Source organism: Vidua chalybeata, chromosome 13, assembly GCF_026979565.1.
Source record: "Vidua chalybeata isolate OUT-0048 chromosome 13, bVidCha1 merged haplotype, whole genome shotgun sequence".
NCBI lineage: Eukaryota > Metazoa > Chordata > Aves > Passeriformes > Viduidae > Vidua > Vidua chalybeata.
In genome coordinates, this window is record NC_071542.1 from 1,006,514 (window position 1) to 1,033,082 (window position 26,569).

General features: G+C 45.9%; 1 protein-coding gene across 2 annotated transcripts in view; it reads left to right on the top strand.

The window, feature by feature from the left end:
* Positions 1-26,569, top strand: part of PSTPIP1 (proline-serine-threonine phosphatase interacting protein 1) — a 55,793-nt gene that overhangs the window by 12,243 nt on the left and 16,981 nt on the right. For both annotated transcript variants that reach the window (XM_053954695.1, XM_053954696.1), the window contains 4 exons: positions 9,634-9,734; positions 13,409-13,483; positions 24,620-24,654; positions 25,471-25,577. In XM_053954695.1, the coding sequence (XP_053810670.1) occupies positions 9,634-9,734; positions 13,409-13,483; positions 24,620-24,654; positions 25,471-25,577 (318 nt within the window). The remainder of the gene's footprint in view (positions 1-9,633; positions 9,735-13,408; positions 13,484-24,619; positions 24,655-25,470; positions 25,578-26,569) is intronic.

Sequence of the window (26,569 nt, forward strand, 5' to 3'; positions counted from 1 at the left end):
TCTAGGTTTTGTAATAAAACTTTGCTCAGCAGCCATAGTTCAATAATGTGTACAAAGTTTGCTGTGTCGCTCAGTAAGAGTTTGGGGATTTGAGGCTGGGATGAGGTGAGGGCTGGGGGAAGGGCTCTGCACGGAGATCACTCAGCCTTGCTCTGGGTGTCAAGGTGAAGAAAAAACCCACATTGAAAATATGCATCTGGATCCCAATAGCTTTTCAGTTCCCCAGAGAATTATTCCCTTGCTGTTGATAGAGTTTAGTACTTCTTTAAAGTGGTGGAAAAATGTCACTGAACAAGACTGAGGAATTGAAAAGTTCCATAACTCCTCATGCAACTTTATCTTTGCTTGAAATGAAAGGCAACAGTCTTGGGCATTAAGTGAAAATGTAGCAGCTCAGGCTAGCTTAGAGATACCAGCTCCTGTGGTTCCATTCAGAGCAAATAAATAAATAAACAGAAGCTTTTTTCTTTAATTTAAGAGCTTTTCAAATCCAGAAGCTATTTCATGCTGCTCTCAACTTGTCCAGGCCTAATGTATCCCTAATATGAAAGAAAAATAAGGAATAAAGGGTGGGGACAAAGACAAAAAGGAAAAGAGGTGGTCAGCAGCTCTGAGGTCTGAGTCTCATCAGTTGATGCAGTAGGTGCTGTAATTACTGAAGGGTTTTTAACAAGTCAGGACTGACAAACAACCCTGGGGCTGCTGCTCAGTGGGATGGAAATCCCCAGGAGCACCAGGAGAAGGAAAGGAGGGCCCTGCCATTGAAAGAGCCTGGATGAACATTTGGTTAGGACATGGGTTTCTGACAGAATCTTTTTTTGTGGGAAAACAGTTTTACTGGAAGTAGGGTGCTGTTTTGGAAGGTGAAGCTGGTCTTTGATGAAAAAGTTCACACCTGGTAAAGGCTTTCTCTGGAGATGGAGAATTAAGGTGCATTTGCTAACCAAAGAGGAGGAGACCAGGCTCCTAAAAGCCCTCGGTGGTTCTGGGAACTCTGCAGGGGGACGGCGCGCTCTGGAACAGGAACTGGAGCTTTCCTTGCCCACAGCCACTGCCTGCAGCCTGGAGTCCAGGCATGCCTTCCCTCATCTCACGAGGTTCACCCCCACATAAAACAGCTGGAGAAGGAGGTTCAAATGAAATTCCCCTTCTCTGTACAGGCAGCAGATGGGGGGTGGTGTGGCAGCTGTGGCAGGGGGTGTTTCAATCAGATACTAATGGAGTGTAAGAATGTTGCATCGTATTGAGAAATCGGATATGTTGAAAATTATTATTTAGATCTCTTGTGAAATTGAACTGGTAACATGTAGCCATTGAAATAACCTTTACTTAGAAGTGAAGTAAATCTTTAATTCATTCCCCTTCTACTGCAAAACTGGGAGTATTTTCTGAAGTTTTACCATTCCACATGTGCCAGGAGACACCAGTACAAAGAGAGCATGGTTCAGTAGTGACTTTTATAAAGTGCCTTTTTCAGGACTGACAAGAAACAATTCTAAGCATTCTAAGACAAGGAAGAGAAAGACACATAGTTTTTAAAATAAATTAATGTGCTAACTATGCAGATCTGGTTCCAGTGGCTCTGTAAGACCTGGTGGACAGTTGTGTCTGCTTGAGCAAGTCAGGGCTGTTTCAGGTTTCACTCATCGTGGTCTGGGACTGAGCCCTCAGTGCTTGTAGGAGAGGAGCCCTCTTACAACAAGAAGGAAACTGGAAGTGGATGGACTAAAGAGGAATAGAAACAAAAGTAATCTCTGACCATTATTTTGTGTAAAACAGAAGTATCCTCTACTTGCAAGATTCTATTTCTCCTCATTTTTCTTCCAGTTTCTCTTGTGTAGCTAATGTTACTCAGTAGGAGACTGAAGGAACATCTGATCTCACCACTGACACATTTATCTGTCATGTTTCAGAAGGACCATGGCAACAGTGCTGTGCCTTCTGAAAGACAGGTGCAGATCCTCACTTCTGGCCTCTCTGTTGGCTCCCAAGGAGAAGCCACTTTAATTTATGGATTTAGCTGTTGTCTGAAGTCATATGGAGAAAATACAAAGGGATGCTGCTGCCTCAAACCTGTGTCATGGAGCCACATCAAGCTCCCATTAAAAACCGGTGAAGGATTCTGCTGTCTCCTGTCCCATTTCTTATTATCATCCCCATCACAGAGGTGTTCCAGAAGTTTGTTCTATATGGATTTCCTGAATGGATTCCTAATTTTTTGTCATGCTTTTTGTTGTGATGCATATCTGTCTGCTGGCTCCTTTCTCCTTCTACTAGCACAGGAGCACTGGGGCTCTGAACTACACTCAGAATAATGTTTCATCAAATTATTAAGGAGACAATCAAAACCAGAGATAATAAGCACAAGCAGAGTCCTTTTAGTAGACTGGAATTGAGACTTTCCAGGGTTGTTCCCTGTGTGCCATGAGCCTGCCAGCCAGCAAACCACCTGCAAAAGTGAGGCAGGCTTTTGTGCAGCCATCACTTTGTATCTGTGCAAATCAGGGGGTGATTAAAACATGAAGAGAGCCAAACAATATGCTGTGACTGTAAGAATGCCTAATACATAACACATGCCAGCAGTCCAGTGAGGAGGGTGAGGGCTCAGGAAGCTGAGGAGCAAATTCCTCTGTCAGCAGAACTCTAAATCAACCATTTCCTTCTCAGAGAAACCCACAGGGTCAAGAGCAAAAGATCTCTGGGGAGCTACCATTCTGCTCAGTGTTGTTTGCACTGTTGTTTGCTGCTGTATAGTTTGTGAATCTCAATTTCAGTTTTATCTCTGACTATCCTAGCTGCTGCAGTTTGAAGTGTGGTGAGAATCTCGCTATAGGGGCAGTGGGAGAGGCAGTCTAGCAGCCCAGCAATTGGAATGCTGCAGAGGCAGTGTTTTTTCCCTTCTGATTTTTGAAGGTCCCATTCAAGGTTCACCTCTATGCTATTGCCTGACAATAAATACTATTTGCTCCCCATGAAAGGTACTGCATGTCAGATTTAGGTAACAGGCTGCAGCAAAACTGCAAACTAAGCCTCCTGTGGAAAATGCCCAAGTCAACTCGTGGAATTATCACCAAAATGTCCCTACCTACATCCTGAGCTAACATTTATGTTTCTGATACACAAAGAGTGAATTTACAAGAAGTGACAGAAATCTTGCACAGCCAGCTTCAACCCACCCACTCTTCCTTGCTTTTTCTGCTTATGTGGGAAAAAAAATCAATACTTTTTTTAAAAAATAGATTTTTTAAGCTCGTATAAATTCTGTAGTCAGTCTTGTAAAGCACAAGCAACCATGACATTCCCATCCATTCCAACTGATTTCAGCCAGTAGGAAAAAGGAGCTCTTACACAGCATGAGCAAATGATTTTAAACCCACTAAGCAGTTGATGATGACATGAACATGTGTGAAAAAGCTCTCATACCACACTCAGCACTGGTCAGAGGAGAACATTTGGGTCAGAGGTTTGCGATGTGACACCTCTCTGTTGTGGGCATGGTGACCTTCCCCTGTGTGTGTGCTCAGCTCAGAATGGAGTTGCTGAGCTGCCTTTTCAGCTGCCGGCACATTCCCAGCGCCAGGCAGCAGAGGGCCAGGCTGCAAAGCAGGGGCTGGTTTTGAAAAAGGGCTCTTTCATGTGCTCCTGCGGTGGAGCAGAGCTGGGACAGCAGCAGTGGAACAGGAAGCAGCAGCAAAGCAGCTCTTATCACAGCAGGGCCACGCCAGGCACCCCTGAGATAAGAGCTGGACAGGGGATTTCAGCACACACACAGCAGGGTGCTCACTGCTGTCCTGTTTATTCCAGGAGAGTGGGAGTGGTGCAGAAAGACAGCAGTAAACTTCCCAAAACACTTTGTATCAGGAATATATTTCTAGAAACACAAAATATCTAGGAAATTTTAAAGTGTACCAGGGGAAAAACCATGAAACATAAAGCAAATGATTGAATTACAGTGAAAGGCCATGCCATGACAGGAAATATCCAGTCCAGTGTTGGAGATTCTAAGTCGTGTTTGGCTGTTGGGTCTGTTTGCTGCTCCTCTACATGTATAAAGCCCTTGGCAGAGCACTTGACAAGGAGACTGACAGATCAAGGGAACAGGATTTGAAACACTCAGGGCCAGTACCCAGTGGTATGATGCAAGAATACAATTCATTGATTTAACTCAGTCAGAACAATTTACTTTCAGTCCAGGACTGAGATATCATGTGTGATACCACTGTGGATAGAAAGGTCCACAAAAGATTCTTTCTGGCAGTCGAAAAAGATATTGTTAAAATGATCCTTGTTCAAAACTTCACTGTGCACTGTTCCCTCTAAAGTTCCTCCTCACACCAGTAGTTATTTCCTTTTTAACTCTGGAAAAGTGGATCTTAAGTTTTTGTTTCACTAAAACAGTTATAAGTTTACCTAAACTAAACAAGATATGAATGCAAAACCAGTTTGATTTAGAGAAAAGTTCCAAAGATACCCATAACAGATTCAGTGTCAATTATTTTTCTCTTTGAAAATCTGCATTAATAGTTTATTTGGATCAGGTAGCAGCATTTAGCATTTTCAGTCCAGAACCATGTGAGAACACTTCTGATGCAAGCTTTGGAAAAATATCATTAGGAACCAAGACGAGGAATGAACTTTAATGACTAAATTCGTTCAAACTTTAGTGAAAGTGGGGGGCGGGGGGGTTTAAAAAGATTTTTTTTTAATATTAGCAGATAATACATTTCAAGTAATTCCTAAATGAGGGCAGATTAGGCTGAAGGAACCCCTGAGAGCTCTGCTATGGCTGTCATTGGTCGTGCCAGGCCTGCTAGCAGCCAGGCCCCCTGAGAAGCTGGGGTGGTACACACAGAGCAGGTACTGTGTGTGGATTCTGATGCTGTGTTTATCACCACAACAGCTCAGCACTGTCCTGCTGGGTACTGAGCAATGCACCCCGTGTCTGCTGTGGAGATTTTCCTTTTCCAGCCCTTCCTGCCCATCAGGGTGGTGCCACTGCCCAGCTGTACCCTGGGGTTGCTGTCCCTGTTACCTCCGGTTCCTTACAGAAAGCAGGTGACAGGTGCTGCAGATGCTGGGATGAGGCCTTTCCTGCTGAAAGGCAGAGAGCTGCAGCTCCCAGAGCCCTGCAGCAAGCCCAGGTGGAGCTCTGGCACTCCCCAGACAGGACACGCAGCCTCAGCAGCAGAGGCTGCCCTGGGGGAGATGCTAAGCTGCTGCCAAGCCGGCTAATCCTGCAGGAGCAGGGAGAGGTCTGAGTTGTGGTATGTAAAGTACCTCTAAACAAAGTCCTAGATGGGCAGGCCAGCTGCCAGCATGGTTAGCAGTGCTCCAAGGAAAGCAGCAGCAGCAGCAGAACCCAGAGTTGCCTCGGCACAGCCACAATGACCTGATGAGCTCATGCCACTGTGACCATCCCCAGCTGGACATGCAGGGTGTGCCATGAGGGCTTTGTACATGAGTTTGGATGATCTTGCTTCAGTCCAGTCCATTGGAAAAGCTATTTACTGAAAGATGCTTCAGTAATGAGCACAGCATTCTAGTCTTTCCTCCTTGATATTATTGCAATGGTAGCCTTTTCACTTCAAAATGTAGACTCTAGTACTTCAGAAAGCCTTGCAGCTCCCTCTGAGTAGCCAGCAGCACAAGGCTCAGAGGAATATGTTCTGGAATAAGGCTGATCCTTAGTGAGTTAAACACACAAGGTTACTCAGCTTGGTGCCACCAGAAGGTAAGAAGAAATTATGTCACCCCCCAGCAATCCTGGCACTTTCTGCCCTCTGGGCAGGGAACTGACACTCCCAGTCTTCCATTGCAGCCTTCATTACCAAAGCAAAATCCTCGGAGCCTCTCCCTGATGGCTGCAGGAACCAGCTCAGAGCCAGCCTTGAATAATCTCTCCCACAATTAACTCTCAACATTTGCTTGGGTGGTTACCCATGGAGAAACATGTACCAGGAGGGACAAGTCCCAAGGCACAGATCTAACAGGAAAGTGCTGATGGGAGGGAGCAGCATTGTTAATCCTCAGAGGGAAAAAGAAATGGAAAGAAGAATGAGTATCCCAGCGTGCTCACTGTGGTCATCTCTGCTTGCAGGCTTCCATGCCTCCTTTCAAGTGTTCTAGGAAAAGCTGTTCTGCTTAAACTAGAGCACAGAAGTTTAAGTTTCACTCCTATAATCCTCTCCATGTTTCTTTTGTCTCTGAAGGAACAGTGCTGCGCATTGCACTGCAGGGAAGCAACTTTTGTCACGGGGCAGAGGGGAGGAAAGGCTGCCCCTCCTTTACCTGGGATTTTCAAGAAGAAAACAAGAAGAAAATCCCCAGGCAGAGAGCAGAGCACACATGCAGAGTTAGGGGGTGAATTTCAGGACAACACAACTCTCTGCTCACAACACTGTCAAGCACTTTCTTGTTGGTAATTATAGGCCTGTTGGACTGCAAGGAATAACTAATCTTTTTTAGTAACAAGGATTAAATCCTCTTTCACAGCCACACACGCTTTGACTAAGCAGAATCCCTTTATTGGCAATGAGAGAAATTACTGGTGGTGAGTCAAATCGCCCTCTTCTAAGCAACTAGATTTTAGTATAAGCAAATGATGTTTTACACATTTAATGCCTACATTTATTATCTAATTAAAGCATTTTCTAATTTCTAAAAAATATAAAATAGTTCTTTGACTATTCATTAGTTCTTAGAATCATTACAAAATCCTTTCTGAGAAGTACCAAGCACTGTCTGACTAGTGCAGCTTAACAGCTTTTGCAAAACCACTCAATGCGGGTGCTAATTATAACACAAAATGGTAAATGGAAAATAGAATAGAGGCGAGACAGCTTAGCAAGGCTAGACAGTTGTTTAATGAGATCCAATCTTGCTGTCTGATTGTCTTGACAAAGAAAATGTGGGGTCACTTATGGTGCTACACAGGAAATCCTTAAGACACTAGATAAAAACAAAATGGGGCTGAACAGACAAAGCAGGGGAAGAACTCTAAAATGAGCAAAGACACTGATCTGGGGGAGGTGCTGGGTGCTGCCATAAGACATGAAGAATGGGCTGGAAATAGCTGTGCTTGAAACAGGTAGAATGAAATATTGTACAGGAGGTATCTGATAACCTTCAAGCGTGGGGTAACAGAAAACAGATAAAAATCAAAGTTTCAAAGTACAAAATGGGAGTAAGAGATCAGTAGTGAAAAAATCCAACATACTCTGAGACCTTGTTGAATAAAATAGCAGGAGAGGAGAGAGCTATATCTGTAGATCATAGCTCATTTAAGTGTCACTGCTATGATTTGATAGTGAAAGAAGGCAAATACAATTCTCTGATGGACCAAAAGTGTTTCTTAGAGAGCTGACATTAATGCCATGGTACAAAGCATCGCTTAGTCTTTACTGGAGTGGTAAAGCATCATCCTCGTCCAACAGGGATTTATTCAGCCTTGAACAGGTGCTATAACAACACGTGGGAATCAATGGGATGAAAAAGCAGAATGTCAGGAAAGGGCAAAGGAGGTGTGCTGGGAGGCAAGGAGAGGTTGAGAGAGGTGCAGTTGTACAACACGTGAAAGAAGAAATAGAGCTGTTGGAATGAAAGGGAAACATTTGTGCAAGTAAGCTGAGGCCTGAGTGATTCATGGCTCCCTTGTGGTTGGAAATTAAGAAAGAGTGCAGCAGGATGAGTGACCAGAGCAGCTCACGCTTGTCTCACCCTGGCTGTGGCGTCTGCTCTTCCTCTGCAGCCTGGGCAGGTTGCACGAGCTGTTCAGAGCACAGCCAGAGCTGCTGCCTGCGAGCCCTGGTCTGGATTTCTGGTTTGGTGTTTCTGAAACAGGGCCTCCACATTCCTTGGGAACACAGAGGAGGACAAGAAAGCAAATTTTGAGATGAATGCCCCCCACAATCAAATTAGATTAAATGAGTGTCTGTGCTAGGAGTCCTTAGGAGCCAAATCTCTCTACAAGGCCAGCCAGAGGAACAATCCCCAGAGGAACCTGGCAGGCAGTGATGCTTCCAGGGGCCTGATGAAACTGCCCAGTGGACTCAGCCCATCAGGCTGCCCCCCAGCACACTGCTGTGTTTGTGTGCATGTTTTTGGGTTGATAAAAAGTTGGGGTTGCATTCTCTGCTTAGGGAACTTAATGAGCATTCTCTCAGACACAAAGAATTTGTCATCCTTTCAGTGTAACAACTGTGCCAGTTTAAAAGAGGTGAGGAAAGACACCAGTTGAGTTTTAGCATTTACTGAACAAAGAGAGATATTGAACAGAAAGGCAGACTAACTTCACAGTGAGCTTATCACTCTGCCTTTGTTGCCTGTGGCAGTGGCTGACTGCTGTGGTGATACCAACCCACAGGATATTTTCACTTACCTCATGGGCAGCATTTCTGGGACAAGAAGGCTATGTACATAGCTATGGGATATAGCTGATTGCATCTGAAATTATACAGTTAAAATGCTGAGGGTGTGAGTTGGCTGTGGAGCATCTGACCAGAGTTTCTGCCAGGCAGAGGGAGCCATTTATAGTAATTTCTTTACAGCAGTGATGCCTTCTGTCATTGGAATGTTCTCAAAAAAAAAAAAAAGACAGAAGGGGGAAGTGCTAAGTCCATTGCCAGGGTATTATGAAGAACCTTTCTTACTTTTCTCTTTGAATGGCAAAACTTGCTGCTTCTCATTTATTTCACAGCAGGATCCCTCCCTGTGATGTGTGTGTAAATTGTCCTTGGAAACATTAGGAAAACTAATGGTTTGGGCTTGAGATTCTGTTTCTTCAGGGGTGACAGCTTTAACAATGGACTGTAGCACTGGAAATGTTACTACGGCCTGTAGGTTTACAGGGATTGTCTGCAGAAATTGATCCTAGCTCTTGAAGAACCAAAAGAACCTGTTCCTAGATCTGCAAATCTCCACAGAAGCCCCAAGGCCTGAGTGAGCAGCACCAAGGCTGCCATCAACCACCACCATTCATCCCCAGAGCTCCCCTGATCCTCTTGTCCCAGCAACAAGGAAGCAAAGGCCTCAAGTGCCCAGCAGCTGCTTGCCAGAGGATCTTTTCTAAGTACCAAAACTTAAACAGCTGTCTTCTTCACAGTGGTGGTGGAAAGCAATAAAGTAACCCATTTATTAAAGGGTAGCTGCTTAGGGGACAGTGGATGGATGTATAAACTGCATTCAGTTCATATGTAAGGGCTTGTATTGTAGATAAACTGCTTGAGGGAAGGAACACACTCCTTCTGTTTATGGTTTCACAGCCCATGATTTTACCATAATGCTGTAACATAAAGATCAGAAACATTCACCACTACATTTTCAATAGCATTATCACAATGTACTGGTTAACTCAGGCTCCCTGTGGAAAAATGGCTTGTCCTGATCCTGTTGTGAGGCAGTGGGAGGAGCAGGAGTAGAACACAGAAATCCTGCCTCCCTGTGCTATGAGCCCTCCCATTAATACACCACTGACCAGGTGGCACAGTCACTGCCCCACAGGCTGATATTTGTACTGAGCTGACTCTGACCTTTCTTTTTAGAAATGTGGTAAAAGGAATTAAGAAATAAGAATTAGAATTAAGGTCAGAGGAACTGATGTGATTAACAGCTATTACTTTTTCTTTCTGTCTTCAGTGCAAGGAGTTCACCTTCCACACTGGCTATGAGGTGCTTGTACAGAGGCTACTGGAGGGGAAGAAGATGTGCAAAGATGTGGAGGATTTGCTCAAGCAGAGGTATGAAAATCAGAGTGCAAAAATGTGAACAGCCTCCTTTTTTTGTCTCATTTGGCATCTGGAAGGGAATAGCAGGCTGTTTCTCAGTTTGGTAGTGTTATGAGCTTACATAGAAAAGCCTGAGTAATTTGAATCCCAGCCTTGTGATGTGAAGGTAGATAAATAGAAATCTCAAAGACTTGAGAAGGGAAGAGAAGGTTGAAAGAGTCAGAAACCCAGAGCTCCACTAAGACCCCTCATTATGGGTCCATAAATACACAGTAGCACCTACATCCACAAGTAGCATTTCCCCTTTTGCAGAGCAAAAATGACTTGCACATTTTTGTTTCTCTTTGAACATGCTGTTGCCACAGGCACTGTTTCAGTTTCCTGCCAGTACCAAAAATGAGACATTTTTCAAATACAAAGCTACGTAAAATGCTACCTAAAGCCTTACCCTGACAGCCAAATGAGTCCTTGTTGTTCACCAATCTTAGCAGGCTTTGAGTAACGATATTGTAGTCTGTGTTATTGATTATATAATAATAATAATTATAGATTATATAGATATAGATATAGATATAGATATAGATATAGATATAGATATAGATATAGATATGGATATGGATATAGATATAGATATAATTATTGTTCTTTGTGCTTCTCAACAGCAACTATGGACAGCTGACAATTTTATGGGTGAGAAAATATGTATCACACTGCTGCTCTGGCTCCTTTGCCATTCATTTTTGTAGTTGTCACTTAGAAAAACAGCTCTGAAATCTGGTTCTGTTTTTAAGTGGCTTCAGCAGTTTCAGCATGAAGCATGAAGCACACACTTACTCAGGTGTGACATGTAGGAAAGACCACATAAATATGGATTATATATCCAGCAGGCAATCTCAGGGCAGCTCACCTCAGCACTGTCACCATATGAATATTGCTCTGCCTTCCTGCTTTTTCTTCACATGTTGTGCCCATCTAGTTTTTTGGGTTTAGGGTGGTTTTCTAAAGGCTGATTTTAAAGCCCTGGGACTTTCAAGGGGGTGTGAGCTGTCAGACTCAAAGGTGGCCATTGCACAGCGTGTGAAGTCTCCTGTCAAAACCTGAAGCTATTTAAGTTGCTTTTCTCAACCACCAGTGGAAGCCTGTTGTATTGGCACACATCACACAGTCCTGAAGTCACATGTGCCTGATGGCAGCTTAGCTGTGAGTGTTTCAAATAGCTCCTTTGTGCCTCATACCTTACAGAGATCAGAACTGCACTGCAGGCCTCAGGCGGTGCAATTCTGCATCGGATGCTACCCACGCCTGTGCTCCTTCCAAAATATTGCAGAGGCTTCTGAAAGTTGCAGGATGAGGTTTTTTTCCTGGTTTATGGTGGAGGCACAAAGTTCTTTCCATAAAGAAGAAAAAATACATGCACAGTCATTTTGCAAATATTTCCATGAGGTTTTTTACACCCCCAAGACATTGCAGAGATCGTGTGTACGTGTGTGTGCCTGTGTGTGCCTGTTGGGGGGAGGAAAAGGAGATGAGAAGTGGGCACTGAGTCAAAGATGTGATTTCCAGTTTATTGCTGGCAGATGTTTGTTTCAGCTCGTCCTCATGTCACTCATAAGAATGACCCAGCAGAAGAGCAAAGGATGGGATGAATCTCTCTTTCTAGAGGCTGCCCATACCGTGTGGTTCATGCAGTCCTGAAACCAGCTGCCCTGGCCACAGTAACACTTGATCAGTTTTCCAGCCACAAATCCCTCTGACTGGCCCAGAGAAGGGCCTAAGAGGTCTGGGAGTGAGAAAGCAATTGTATTCCAAAACAAACCCCAGGGTTAAAACACAAAGTATGTTCTATCTCTGAATGGCTGCAGGGAAACCTAGAAGCTGTGTGCAGGAGTACTGGAAAGTGGGAAAAGCAGCACGCAGGTGTGAAGAGATGGTGTCAGCCTCCTGTCAAATCCATCTGACACGGGGCTAGCCCAGTCCCATCCATGCTGAGGTTTCAGGAGCTGGGACTGGCTTAAAAGCTGGGTGTGCTTTTTTCCCATGAGACACTTGTGTACTGAGCAAGCAAAGTGGAGGTAATTACTGAAGTAATTCTCATTGCTGCACAGGCACTAGCACTAAGCAAAGCCTCTGACACAGAAGTGTTTCTTGATACTGAAATCAGAAGAAAATTAATCTATTCTTCTTCTGCAGCATTATGTGTCTGGAGTGTATTTCCATTTTGACGAAATTTCATTCATCTAACATGAAAAAGAAGTGGTGCCTCTGCATGGCCTATCACCATATTTTGCACCCTGTTCCTCTAACAGGAGTGCCAGGCAGTGATGTAGGTAACCCCACTAAACCACAGCAGTTCTGAGTGCAGGAGGGCAGCTCATGCAGTGTTCCACACGTGGCAGCCATGGACAGAGGCCAGGAACACTCTCTGCTCTGCTGCAGGGCCAGCACTGCTGCTCCAGCAGCCTGACTGATCTCCTTGGGCTGGGGAGAGTCCCAGGAGATGGTGGATTTGCACCTGCTACAAGGCAAGGTGCTCCCAGAGCCCAGGGGCAGCAGGAGGAGCGGTGGGATGTTCTCAGGGACCCACCTTGACAGCTGCTGTGGGGGCAAAACTGCAAGAGCAGCCTTCAAACTGCTGGAACTCAGCAAAGACATACAAAGCACCTCCTGGCCAAGTGGGAAGACCAATGGGACTAAAACCCAGCAGGGTTGTAGGGCCTTGCACCCACATAAAATTCATTTTTTGAACAAAGAGTACGTTTTTCTAAGGTGCCAAGTTTCAGGCCAAAACAGTTTGAAATGCTTTGAAACTGCTTTTGAGAACTGGACTTACCCTAAACAAAATCATCCCTCCCCCCAGGTGCTAGCACCAGGCTATCTGTTCATTATTTATTATTGAACATTCCATAGTTTTTAGCAGCTACGCAAAGACTGACAACTTGGTTCCACCCTGGTCTTGCACCCAGGAGAAAGGAAGTAACACATTTAGTACAAATATGTTTTTTTAAAAGAGAATAGAAGTTTCCTCCCGTGCTGGGGGAAGGGAAAACAGCAGAGGAATATTTGTATTTCTTTATTAACCATAGAAACAGAACCACTTTCCTGAGTCACCAGTTACAGTTCCCCATTAGGTGAGATTGTCCCTTCCACAAAGCTGCCCCAGCCTCACCACACAACCACCAGGGCTCCTTCACCTTCCACAGCAGCTCTTCCAGCAGTGCCTCATCTTTCTAATGGATGGAAATACTCCTGCTACCCCTGGCTCCCATTTATTCTCAACATCTCTTGAATGGATCCTTTGGAACTTCCTCTTCACTCCCCTCACAGCTGGTGTTTTCATGGATCGACTCAGCCATTATTTTTAGGTTCCTTTTCCTCTGTTCTGAACACCTTCATCTCATCTCTGTTCACCTCCTTCTTCCCATGAATCCATGTTTTGGGGGCAGAGCTGAAAATGGCATTCCACAGTAATCAAAGCCATGAAGATGGCTTTATTTTTATCTCATTTCTTCCAGAAATAACTTACCCAAAGTATTTCAGAGGTTAACTAACAGCACTAGGGTTGAGGAGATAGAGGAATCAAAGAAGTTGCATATCTGATGTTTTGCACCTCAGATACAGTTACAAGATTTGTGTAAATGTGATCCTGGTACCACTAAGAGAAATTGAGTAACTTTTTCTTTTAACAGAGCACAAGCAGAAGAGAGATATGGGAAAGAGCTGGTTCAAATTGCCCGAAAAGCAGGAGGACAAACAGAAATCAAGTAAGGAATTCTTTTATTATTACTGCAAACAAAATGATTTTGGAAGAAATACCAGACTGCTGTGTTTTGCCTGTGGATGAGGTCACAACCACTTATTTCACTGCCTTACACAGCTCTTCACAATGTATAGGGAAAGTGGGGAAACACCACAGTCCTTCACAGTGGGATTCACTATTTGTGAATAGTCTCTATTTAGAAACTGCTAGTAGGTCCTTTCCTGAGATTTTTTTTTTTTTTATTTCAAGATTCTTAATGTTTAATATTTGCTTCGGAAAGCAGATCAAGTGATGGGGGGAAAAAAGAGAATGGAAAAGGTTGTGAAATGTTTAGGATGGTGGCTTGACAATTCTGGAAAGCTGGTGAACAGAGAAACTGTGACAGAACAAATACAAAGACCCCAAAAATCAGCTTCTGCAGCAGGAAAAAAGGCTTAGCTTAGGAATACAAAATCTCTCTGAAGGGACCTAATGTGAAATAATTCAGTGGAACTACTGAAATACACTAAGATGACATATATTTTTCTCTGTCTTCTCCATTACTATCTTAAATTATATATAAATTGTGTTGGGAGGGGAAGATAGATGTTGGTATGGAATTTAACTTAATAAACACTGCTGATAAACTGCTGCTATTATTGATGGCAGCAGCAATAATGAGACGTTTTGTCATTATTGTAACAAGTAATAATACAGTAATGAGGTGGCAGAGGATGAAGATGTGGGGTCACAGAAGACAATCCTGAAAGAGAAGACCTCAATCTAAACACAAACCAGCTCTATTGATCCCTAGGGGCTGCTCCCCTCCTCCATCCCATATCTCATTTCTTAATTGCAGTCTCCCTTTCACGCTGATTTATCGCTCCCAGTGCAAGTGGGTTCCTGTCCATATTTTATGGGAAAGCTCGACCCCAGAGCTTTGCCCTGCCCTGGCAGGCAGGTGCCAGCGATCCCCGAGCACTGCTGCGGCTCGGTGGTGGCACAGCAAGGCTGGCACAGACACTGCTGTGCCTACTCACGTGCTGGGGAATGCCAGGGGAATGTGCAAGGCTTTCCCTGCCAGTGCTCCAGCTCTGCCTGGCCCCTGAGCAGCACCCAGGGATGCCACAGTCCCAGGAGATGGCTTCTGCCTTCCTGGTGGCTCAGTTCACCGACCTAATTGGTGAAAAGGAAGGAGAAGAAGAAATATTCTGAAATTAAAACATCAGGTTAAGAATGGATGGGTTCTTCTCAACCCAAAGGCTAAGATCAGCATTCCAGGATCAAAGAAAGGCTTCACCTCAACTCCTTTACTGGCAATACAGGGCAGGCAGAGCAAATGTGTTCAGCAACAAGCAGCTTTGGCTGCCCTTCAGTAACTTAGTGGACAATTCATGGGTCTGCCTTTTCCCAAGAGATTATGAGAGCTTGATTTAGAAGCAGAGCCAACTCCCAGTGTTGGGATATGGATCCAAGTTCCTCTCAAGTTGGGGGAAGTTTGGACTTGGGCCCAGCACCACTTTGATCCAGCAATTTTATAGCTTGGCATGGAGGGAGGGCTGAATACACAAACAAAGCTGTGCTGTGGAGCTGATTTACTGTGTTTCCATAATCCACACCTGGCCAGGGAGAGACCAGCTCTACAGTGATGTTTTTATCAGAGCAAGTGTCTCACTGTGCCTGGTCTGAAGCAGAGAGGACACTTAGCTCTCTCTCATCCAGCATCCTCTGATTGTTTAAGGAATTACACAGATAGTGAAGGGCATTTGTCCAGGGCAAACAAAAAATCAGAGAAAACTAAAGTCTGTCCAGGGTGGAACAACACAAGAAAATGCAGTGTTTGGTTTTGATGCCTTAAAATTGTTGAACTTTCTGTGTCTGTGTGTTCTGCTCAGTGTGAAGTTTCTGTTTGTTTATATGACATTGATTGCTGGCAGCAGTTCTGCCCTCAAGGTCAGTCCTTCAGGGAGACTTGAGGGAGGGAATCTATGTACTCCCTATAATAAGAAAAGCTTGAAAGGACTCTGCTGCAACTGTGCCCGTGCATTTTTCCAAGTCCTTCCTCTTTATAGGACTCCCTATTTTCATCTAGCATACTAGGTCCTAATAGAACTACAAGTACTTGATAGGCTGAACAGGGCTGTTCACATCTTCAAATGCAGCTTTGGGTAGCAGTATTTCTTAAACTCTAATGTATTTGTATCTAAAACTTCCATCTGGCAATCACCAGAAAAAAAGAAGCTTCCAGTGTTTTTTTGCAGACCTTCCTGTGCCATGCTATGTATGGCAGAGGAGCAGGAATTACTAATTTTAAATCACTCAGTCATTTTCTTGATAATGCAAAATTATTATCCTCTAGTCTTAAATTTAGCCATCTTTTAAATATCTCAGATACTAAGGCTTTCTGTCACTTCTTCTGGGAAATTCACACCGCAGTAGTTCCTAATATCAGGAGAGTACCTGATACCTTTTCAAAAAATCTATGAAAGGAACATAAAAAAATGCATCCACAACAAACACCCAAAACCTTCCAGTAGGAGAAAATTCCCAGAAGACCTTAAGAGAAGCAACTGCAAGGCTGAGGTTGATATTTCAGCACAGTCAGGATAGGCACAACACAGGGTGCAGGGAATAAGCACGATGAGTAAATGCCAAGCACCAGAGCAGCCTGGAGAAGGTGATGGCACACTGCACCAGGTAGTGCCCATGGCTGCAGAAAACACTTCTCTCCCAAGCCTCCTCTATATTTTAAAAGCTTTTATTTTTGAATCAAAGAAAAGAACAATTTCAAGATTTCTTCAGGCTTGCTCCTTCTCTCCCCAAATTCTGCTTCAGCTGAAGCAACTTGCTGAACTCAGCTAAATGTATAAATAGATTCTACTGCCCTTTTTTGTTCACCAAAGACACAGATGAAGGAATATGCTGCTGACTCAAAAGATTGTGGGGAAGGCTTACTGGAAGGTATCAGCAGCTCTGGGACCACTCTCTCTTGATTCAGGAAGGCTCTAGGTGACAGCACCATCCGGATGCCATCCTGTATCCCTGGGTGATCCCTAAGCATGGCTCCAGCTCCTCTGATGGAGAGCTCTGTCCCACGCCTGGCAGGGACAGCTCCGGGCCAGGCACGCAGGGTCCTTCAGTGCCAGCACCAGCAGTGACATCAGTGACCTGGGGAAAGAGACGTGGTGTGTCCTCTGAGGACTCCCCAGGCCAGAAACGTGAGAAGCACTCTGAGCTCAGGGCTGGCAGGGGACGAGGTCTGATGCTGCTTCAGGAGTGACTGAGCCAGGGCCTCGCTGCTCCTGTGCACAGCAGGGTCAGAATTGGCCCTCTAGGAGCCCACAGGTCAGAATGTGTCTGACAGCAGCAAAACCAGCAAGGCAGACTCACTGCACTGTAGAGAGCGCTGGACTCCAGGATGGTTTGGATGGATGGAGACAAGAGATCTCTGCAGTCAGGTCCTAGAAGATGTGGTTTATTATAAAGGGTGAAGGGCCCTGCTTGGAGTTGCTAGCCACAACTCGTGGCAGGCCCAGGGAGAGAGAGAGAGAGGGTTCCAGGTGAGGGTCCCAAGAGGAAGGTCCAAGAGAGCGTCCGGTCCCTCGGCCACACCTTATCAGGGGCTTCAAGGTGGGCTGGGACAGGACTTGGGCCAATGGGGTTACAGATACCTGATGCTTCAGGGGAGGGTTACAGGTATGGGATGAACCAGACACTGGGGGGTGAGACAGAGCATTCCCTCTGACCCTTGGACCTGTCTGTAGGTAAAGGGCATTGTTTAATCAAAGGGGGGATTGCTTTCAGTCTGGCTATACTATTGTTTTCTAGTTGCTCAGTAATTAAGGTTTGGTATCTCAAATCTTGTTCTCATCTCAATATCTATATTTTCTAAATCTTTTTCCAGGCAATCATATTTATAAGGCTTTCCTATTTCATCTTCCCCAACACTGCACCTTTTCTTATTTTTAAAAAAAGCCAAGATGAGGTTTCTAAAAGAAGCTGGTGCTGGATTCCACTGACAGAGCAAACAAACATGCCAGCTTCCAGCTCAAGAAGTAAAGGGTCCCTCTAAGTGCTAACAGCCAAAGGACACCATCACTCAACAGGCTGCTGGTCCTTGCCAAAAGCTCTGCACCTGGTACAAACTCCTTCCCTCTTCCCAACCCATGGCACAGCTCTCACTCAGCAGTTGCTACAGGCCTTGGCAAGCTCATTCCAATGCACAGAAGGCTGCACACACTTCAGTCTAAGACTACAAGAAGGATCACACAAGCTCACACTAACCCCTTCAGCTTAATATTCTGTCCCCAACACTAGATCCCAAGGGAAGGATTAGAACAGGGCAAGCATATAAAGATATTTCTTCTAAACAATCTTCTAGCCATAGCAATCAGTAAGTTCACAGGATGCCACGCCAGCAGCAACTTTCTATGGAATAGCCTCCAGTGTTTTCTTTTTTTTCTTATTTAAAGCCCTGAAATATTTTAGCATCCACTGAGTCAATAGGTAAAGCAATGTGTGCCTGTTATCCCACTTTTTAAACTAAAGAAATTAAATCTGCATCACCATTTCCTAGTCTCTACTCATAAAAGAAATTATAAAAAGGTGATGACAAACCTACAGCCATGTTTTCTTGGCACATGACAGCTTATACCCATATCCAGCAGGGGAGAAAGAACTACAGGTTTTGAAGTTTAAACTGCAGTATTTGTACTCTCAGTGGTGCACACATGGGAGAGGATGTACAGAAACTGGGATTTGCAGCCAAGTTACAGACTGAGATCACAGTTGCAGCTGTTTGCTGGGAGTGTGCACAGCAATGATGCCTCTCACGCTAGCGATGATTTTCAGCAGAGCTTGTGCCTTTAAGAGGAAACACCTTTCTGGCTGCAAGGTGCCTGGGAATTTCCATGCAGTGGCTTTGGGCAGCTCTTCAGCACAGCAACATGAGAGCAGAATATGCTACAGAGCCCAGTTCTCAGCTGCATGCTCAGCTTCAGCCAAACCAGGGCCTCTGGGAACTCTGTTCTTCTGTAAAACAACCGATGCAAACATGCACTAGCTGGTTAAATTCTGCCTAGGCTGACAACAGCTATTTCTGTCATTTGCTCTGCTTGTCTCTTCTCATGTATATGATTTCCTACATTTTTCATCCCTTTTTTCCACTACCATCTCCTTAGGACCTCGGGAAAGGGTAGTTCCTTCAAGCCCATGGGTGCTCTACTCTTCTCTGCGATGCCTGAAATAGAACATTTCAGTGAGTGTGAGGCGAGGGCATCAGTAATGAAATGCCAATTGCTGTTTCCTGTGGATAAAAATAGTGCATCTGTCACTTAATATACAAAATCCTCTGTATTACTCCACACAAAGCAGGCATTTTTGAACTGAAGCTAAAAGTCAGTATGGAAGGTCACATCCTTCCATGGTTGCTTCTTCTCCACCCAAATGTTCTGAACCCACACAGAATTTATACACTAGCACTTTGAACTTTCAGGACTCTGAAAATGGACCTAAGCCTCCGCTCAGTCCCCATTAAATTTCATCTAAACAAGCTCTCTGGTGATGAGGAAAGGCATTTTTGAGCAGTGCTGCTCTCTTTCTGAGAGATGTGAGGAAATTTAGTTTTATGTTAAAGGTACAACATTTGTTTGGACTGTTTTAACCTTTGATTTGGATGTCAGAGCTCACTCTGGAGTCATAGGGATCTAATTTGATGTCAGGCTTACAGGGAGCAGAAGGAACACGGAGATGTCTTCCTGTTTGCTCCCCTGCCCCAGTAAAGTCTGGGGTGACGTGTGTGCTCCCAGTGCCCAGCCCTGGGGTGATGACACAGCCCCCTTGCCTCAGTTCAGGGCTGCTGCCACTCCTGACACTTACCTGGAAATATCCAAGCAGCAGAACATGGATGTGAACCCCCACAGCACGAGAGGAACCCTGCACACAGGTTGCTGCTTCCATGAAAGCCACAAAATCCCAAAGCTGTCACTGAGCCCAGCCTGGTGCACAGTGCAGCCTCTGCAGCAGCTGATACAACAATTCATGTGGCACAGCCCAGCTGGGACCTGGACACAATTCCTTCCGGCTGCACTGAGGGGTGTTGCCTTTCTGTTTATAGCTCCTCTGAGAACAAGAAAATATCCTGGCAAAATTCATTCTTCAATGTTTTTGCCACATACCCACTAAAGAAGGCCAGACAGTGCTGTGTGCCTGGCCCAGGACTGGCTCCTGACTCAGGAACCTCCCTGTTAAAAGAGCACAACTCCTCCTCCTTCATTTCTCTTCTGCAGCACAGACACAGTCCCAGGTGGGAATTATTTGAGAGCAGATGATTTCAGACACATCTCCCCGCACTTTGCTACCCCCACTGGGTTTCACAGAAGGAATTGTTGGTAAAACCACATCGGGTGTTCCCTGTGTGCCAGGAGGAAAGGCTGATGTTAAGGGTGGCCTCAGGGGGGACTGTCACTGCAGGGGTTTCACATCTCTGCTGTTGGGATCCTCGTTACTGGGGGCTGAGGGTGGACAAGACTGCTGGGACTGTCTGTAGGGTTCATCTGGCACAGACTTCTCTCAGTTTCAGAAAAGGTATTTTTAAAAATTACAAGAGCAACTGAACATTGTAGATCATACCAGTGTCAAAATAGAAACCTGCCAGAAAGGAAGGTGGGGTTATTTCACACTTCTATTCACCAAGCAAAGGTAGAAAAGAAAGTAAATTTAAAATTATCTGTGGTTTTCCGGTTAGAAGAACCTGTTTTACCTTCCTGTGTGCAAGATATAAGGCAACTCTCTAAATTACTCAGTTAACCCAGTGTCTAAAGGCAAAGTACTGGGAAAAAATGCCCAAACTATCAAGCTTAAGGTTGAAAAAATTGAAACAGACAAAATAGTGTGGTGCAACAGCGTACGTGGTGAGAATAGCTCTCACCCAAGCACTGCCAGTAACAGGGCTCTGCTAATTCCAGCTCTGGCGAAACAAAATTCTGCTCTTGATGGCTGTGAAGCAGGTGGACAGAGCAATTCCTGATGGTCCCCGTGGCACAGAGGACTGCTGAGCACAGCCCAGTGTTTCAGCAAAAAAAAGGTCCACAAAGAAAGAGAGAGAAAGCAAAAAAATAAAAGCATAAAAAGCCAAACCAACGCGTGAGAATATTGTAGCCGCTAGATGGCAAACCCCGCTCGGAGCTGCTGCACAGGCTCTGCCTGTCCCAGTCTCAGGCACTCCTGCTTCTGTCCACAATTAATTCTGACAGCTCCAATCTTTGAATGTACAACAGGGAGTCGTTTAACAAACACACAGAGTAAATTTGTGTGCAGCCTTCTTTTCAAGGAGACACCTGCGGGATTCTCCATGCGGGGGTGCCCAAAGGGAAGGCTGGAGCTCTGTCTTTAGCCAGAGTGGTTTAAGAGTCTTCCAGAATGTATGTGAAAATCTCAGAAGAATTTAAAAAAAAAAAAAAAAAAAAGGTCAGATTTTCAGTGGTGCTTGAATTGTTTTCAACCCTAGGTTTTTAAATTTTCTAATTAAAAAAATTAGGACAAACACACACACACACACACACACACAAAAAAAAAAAAAAAGAAAAAAAAGGAAGAAATCAATTACCACAGAATGCTAAGCAGCAGCATCTGCTGAAGGTAAAACACTATTTCAGAGTGCCCAGGAGAGTGAGACGTCTTCACTTGGGATGCCTCAGAGTAAAGCCCATATCAATCCCACTAGAAAGCCAAACCCACACAGAAGCAATCAGTAAGAGGTGCTGTACATCCACAGCAGCACAGACAGAATGAAAACTCATTCATATATCAGCTACAGGAATCACTTCCATTAAACCTTGTGAAGCACTGAAATATTTCACGGAGATAATCAGAACATCCAGGAGCAAATCTATAGCACTGCTGCTGCAGCCCAGGAGTCATAAAGGGAGTCCTGATGGATCCACAGGCCAAAATTTGATTGATTTATTCTCTCCCACGTGTATAATTTGGCATGATGACATATTTGCTGGCCCTTTAAGCCCTGGAAGGATGTAAGGATCCAATTCACTGATTTTAGAAAATTATTATAAAAATAAGGAAGGAAATGGCTTAAGTCTATTTCAACCTACTTGCACCAGTCAGCAGCTATGGAATTGGCTGGACAAATCCTTCATACAAGGAAGAAAAGGCCAGAGATTTCTGAAAAGGCCATTAGAGACCATGCAGGGGAGAAATTGATCCCTCTTTGGGTCCCAGCCAGATGCATTATTGCACCAGAGACCCCCTTGGCCTTACAGAGAGCCAGCGAAAGGAGAGCAGCTCCATGGGTGGCTTGTGGCTGTGAACTGCTCCGGGAGCTCAGGAGCCTGGAAACCAAAAAAGCAGCAAATTGCTTTTGTCCTTGATATATACTGAGAAAGTGCTATTTTTCATTATCCACTACAGCAATTTTGCCAGTTTTTGCATAACTTGAATCACCAACAACAAAGGGGAAAAAATCTCTGAGAAAGAGAAATGAACATAGAATGCAAACAGTATGTCCAGTTTTCGACTGCCCTCTGTTTTTTTAAATTCCAGTATTTACCTGTTTGAGGCATGAAGTTGTTAGCACATTCCCCACCTCCTATTGGGAATTACTGACTGGAAAAGAAAATTTTATTCCTTGTATATATTTATTTTTTCAAAATAATCCATTAGAAAAAGCTATCTATGCTGCTGATATCCAACTTGTCTTTTAATGTCAAGCTTTTAATTAGCTGAAACTAATACTGCTTGTTTCCTTTGTGGTGTGAAAATTTAGTTTCTATCAAAATTTCACACCAGACAAAATTTTTACAAAATAAACTTCAGATGTGTAAGTACTGTTGGGAAAACACTTAAAAATACTCAATCTAGAATGTTCTCCCTGGCTTATTTCAGGAGATTCACCACAATCTAATTGAAATATGAAAAAAAGTCAAACAGCTCTTCTTTTCTGTCTGAAAGTCTTTTCCTTGTATTTCTACAATGGGTTTCCAGGCAGTTTTTGCTGAGGACAGGCCCAACCTTTCCCCTCATTTTGCATATTTCTTATGCCTGGCAAGGCAGCCTCACTGCTGGGAGAATGTTTGATCAGCAAACAGATGTCCAGCCTAAATGAACACAGGGCAATTAGGCAGGGCTCCCAATGGCCCAAGAGATGCAGATTTCCCTGCCCAGCTGTGGGTGCTCATGGCTGGGAAGAGATAGCAGCCTCTCCTGGGCTCTCCAAGTAGCTGGGGAGATTTGGGGCTCTTCATTCACCAGCTCTTCCCTGGGCTCTGCCTGGGGCAGACCAGGGCTCCATGGAGAGCCCAGAACTGATTCCTTCCAGGAACAACACACTCTGGGGCTTGAAGAGATCATTTCTAGATCTGAAAAGCTTCCCAGTCACATCCCAGCCCTGGCTTCTGTGTATGCAAACGTCCTGCCAGCCTGCACATTCAGAGCTAGAGGAATTTATTAAGTTGAAAATGCCTTTTGCACACCTTGTGTTCTCTCATCACTTCTCTGCTGGTATCTCTGGTGCCTTCTAGTGCTGGACTCTGCCCCAGCCAAAGACAGGGCATAAGTCTGTGGTTGCCTCTCGTGTCCCCGTCGTGGAGCCGTGGGGCTGCATCCAGCAGCTCCGTGCGGAGCGGTGCGGCAGGGAAGGGATGGGGCAGGAGCGGTGAATAGAGGAGGGATGGGACAGGAGCGGTGAATAGAGGAGGGATGGGACAGGGCAGTGAATAGAGGAGGGATGGGACAGGAGCGGTGAATAGAGGAGGGATGGGACAGGAGTGGTGAATAGAGGAGGGATGGGGCAGGAGCGGTGAATAGAGGAGGGATGGGACAGGAGCAGTGAATAGAGGAGGGATGGGACAGGAGCGGTGCCCGGGGGAGGGATGGGGCAGGAGCAGTGAATAGAGGAGGGATGGGACAGGAGCGGTGAATAGAGGAGGGATGGGACAGGAGCGGTGCCCGGGGGAGGGATGGGGCAGGGCAGTGCTCAGGGCAGGGATGGGGCAGGGCAGTGCCCGGGGCAGGGATGGGGCAGGAGCGGTGCCCGGGGCAGGGATCGGGCAGGGCAGTGCCCAGGGCAGGGATGGGACAGGGCAGTGCCCAGGGCAGGGATGGGGCAGGGCAGTGCCCGGGGCAGGGATGGGGCAGGGCAGTGCTCAGGGCAGGGATGGGGCAGGAGCGGTGCCCGGGGCAGGGATGGGGCAGGAGCGGTGCCCGGGGCAGGGATGGGACAGGGCAGTGCCCAGGGGAGGGATGGGGCAGGAGCGGTGCCCGGGGCAGGGATGGGACAGGGCAGTGCCCAGGGGAGGGATGGGGCAGGAGCGGTGCCCGGGGCAGGGATGGGGCAGGAGCGGTGCCCGGGGCAGGGATCGGGCAGGGCAGTGCCCGGGGCAGGGATCGGGCAGGGCAGTGCTCAGGGCAGGGATGGGACAGGAGCGGTGCCCGGGGCAGGGATCGGGCAGGGCAGTGCTCAGGGCAGGGATGGGGCAGGAGCGGTGCCCGAGGCAGGGATGGGGCAGGGCAGTGCCCGGGGCAGGGATGGGGCAGGGCAGTGCTCAGAGGAGTGATGGGACAGGAGCGGTGCCCGGGGCAGGGATCGGGCAGGGCAGTGCCCAGGGCAGGGATGGGGCAGGAGCGGTGCCCGGGGCAGGGATGGGGCAGGAGCGGTGCCCGGGGGTGCTCGGCAGACGCGGTGCGGGCGCTGCTGCGGCTCAGGACCGGGCACCGAGGACAGGAACGGGGCCGCACGCAGCGCTCCACCCTTCAGGTGACTTCGCCCTTCGGGTTTCGCTCCACCCTTCAGGCTACTGCTCCAAAATCCCCAATTCCTCCCGGCCGGCGGCGTTTCCTTCCTTTCTACCTGCGAGGTGCAAGACGAGAGAAAGGGCTGCAAACGTTCACGGTCACAAACACAGTGCGACTGAGGGTGCACAGAAGGAGTGGTGCAATTCCCTGCTTCATGGAGCATTTTATTGTGTTTCCTGATGGTAACAGATTGATGTTATTGTGCTTGTTAGCATGGTCAGCTTTTATTACGAGACCATTAAGGTTTTATCTCTGTGTGGGTCTTTGAGGTTATGAGGGAAAGTTTTTTTTCCCTGGATTCCCAACGCACCCTTAGAAGCCAATACTAATAAAGTGTCTTGTTTCTGCCCCACAGTACACTGAAGGAAGCATTTGAGATGCTCAAGCAACGTAAGTATTTCCTTGTTCCCTTCTGACCTGGGAAACACAGGCACTCAATGTGTCCATCCTGTTCCCCACACCATTCCCAGCTTTTCTGTCACAGCCTGTAGTGTAAAGAGGGGAGAAAAAAGATGCCTAAATGTGCCCAAGGCTCAATGAAACCCTTTCACACACACAAAATGCAGCACATGAGAGCCAATAGGACACTGTACCTGGACACTGGCACCTGCTGTTTACACCAAAACTCCCTCTTGAAAAGCAGCTGCTGGACTGAGATATTTTTAGGGCCTGGGTAGGGGAGTTCAGCATTTCTGGAAAATGCAGGGTTCCATTTCAGAGGCACTGAAGCTGACAAATGCAGAGCAGTTCCCAGCCATTTCAAACAGCAACAGCCAGGTGCTCTGAAATTCAATCCATCTTGGCTGATCCTTGGAAATTCTCAGCATGCAGCCTCATCTAATGACTGGCCACTGCTGGCAGCAGCTCCCAAGAGCAGTGACAGCTCAGCAGCACAGCCAGGGCAAAGCACATGTAGATGGATGATGGAGGCCAGAGCTCCTTCCCTCCCTCTGCACAACTCCTGACCCTCAGTCTCAAAGGAAGGGGGCAGCTGGGCTAAATGGGGCCATGAAGAAACGCACTCACTCTGTTCTTGTACCCTCAGCAATGTCAGTGCATGCAGAAACACAAGGGAGACCATTTTTAAGGCTGGCCTGCTTGTGACAACTCATAAGGCAGTCACGTCACAGAAACATCTCCTAAAAAATGTGACTTTATCTTTAGAGACCTTCCCACTGACTCAATCTGAATTTTGATTTGCTTTAGAAATTGAAAGTGTTGGAAACTCTCATATCCAGCTGGCAGTAATGCTGAAGGAAGAACTGAAAGGAATAGAGGAGTTCCGAGAAAGGCAGAAGGAGCAAAGAAAAAAGGTGAGAAGCTAGAGAAATGTTGAAAGAGATTGGGTCAATGGGCCCTGCTGACGACCTGTCTCCAGCCATAGGCAAAAGATCATAAAGCATTACCAGCATGCCCTGCTCCCTCTGTAGATGAGACTGTGGGACAAAAATCTCTTTCTGAACCCAGCTGGAAATAAAGCAGTGCTCTGAACTCAGAAGCCAGAGGCTTTAGTCCCTTTTACTCTCTCTGGTGTAACTGCAGATGCTGTTATTATTATTTCTGTAAGAACTTAATCTTTCCTTTTCTCTTTTTTATACCCTTGCTAATGGTTTTCTTTGATATGACCCTGCACAATCTCCCACACTAAATAAAGGCGTAACACAAATGTTTAAGAACATGAAAGCAAATTAATGTCATGCTGAATGCAACAGCAATATATGCTGAATTCCAAATACATGGAATAAGTAGCATCTAGTTGATGTTGTATAATAAAAAAATTGAGTATATTTAAGGCCATTGCATCCCCTATGACCTCATCAAGCCCTAAGTCTCTTGAAAAATAGCTCTCAATAGAGACAGCAGTGACAACTCTCACACCTTCTCCGGGTCTGTGGGGCTGAAGACAAAGACAGGACCATCCCTTCACTCTGACAGCACTGAGTGATGGAGGAGTAAAATAAATATTCCTTTCTTTGCTAATTTTAAACAGGTGAAAATGCATATAACCAGTGCCACAAAAATCGTGTGTCTACAAGCCCCTGACACACAGGAACTTGGAATAGCAAAGAATTCTGAATATGAAAGCGGGTGAAACCAGTGCTGCTACTGAGATTTGAGGTTGACAGTGACCTGATGAAGCAAATGAGGCATTAAAAGACAGACAGTGGGCACCAGGTTCATCAGTGTTTGTCCCCCATTCCCTTTGCCACTGGGATGTGCAGAGAGGCTCCCTCCTGCTGAGAACTATAAGCCTGTAACTTGACTGGGAACAGTTAGAGGGGCCTGGGAAAAAAAAAAGGGAAAA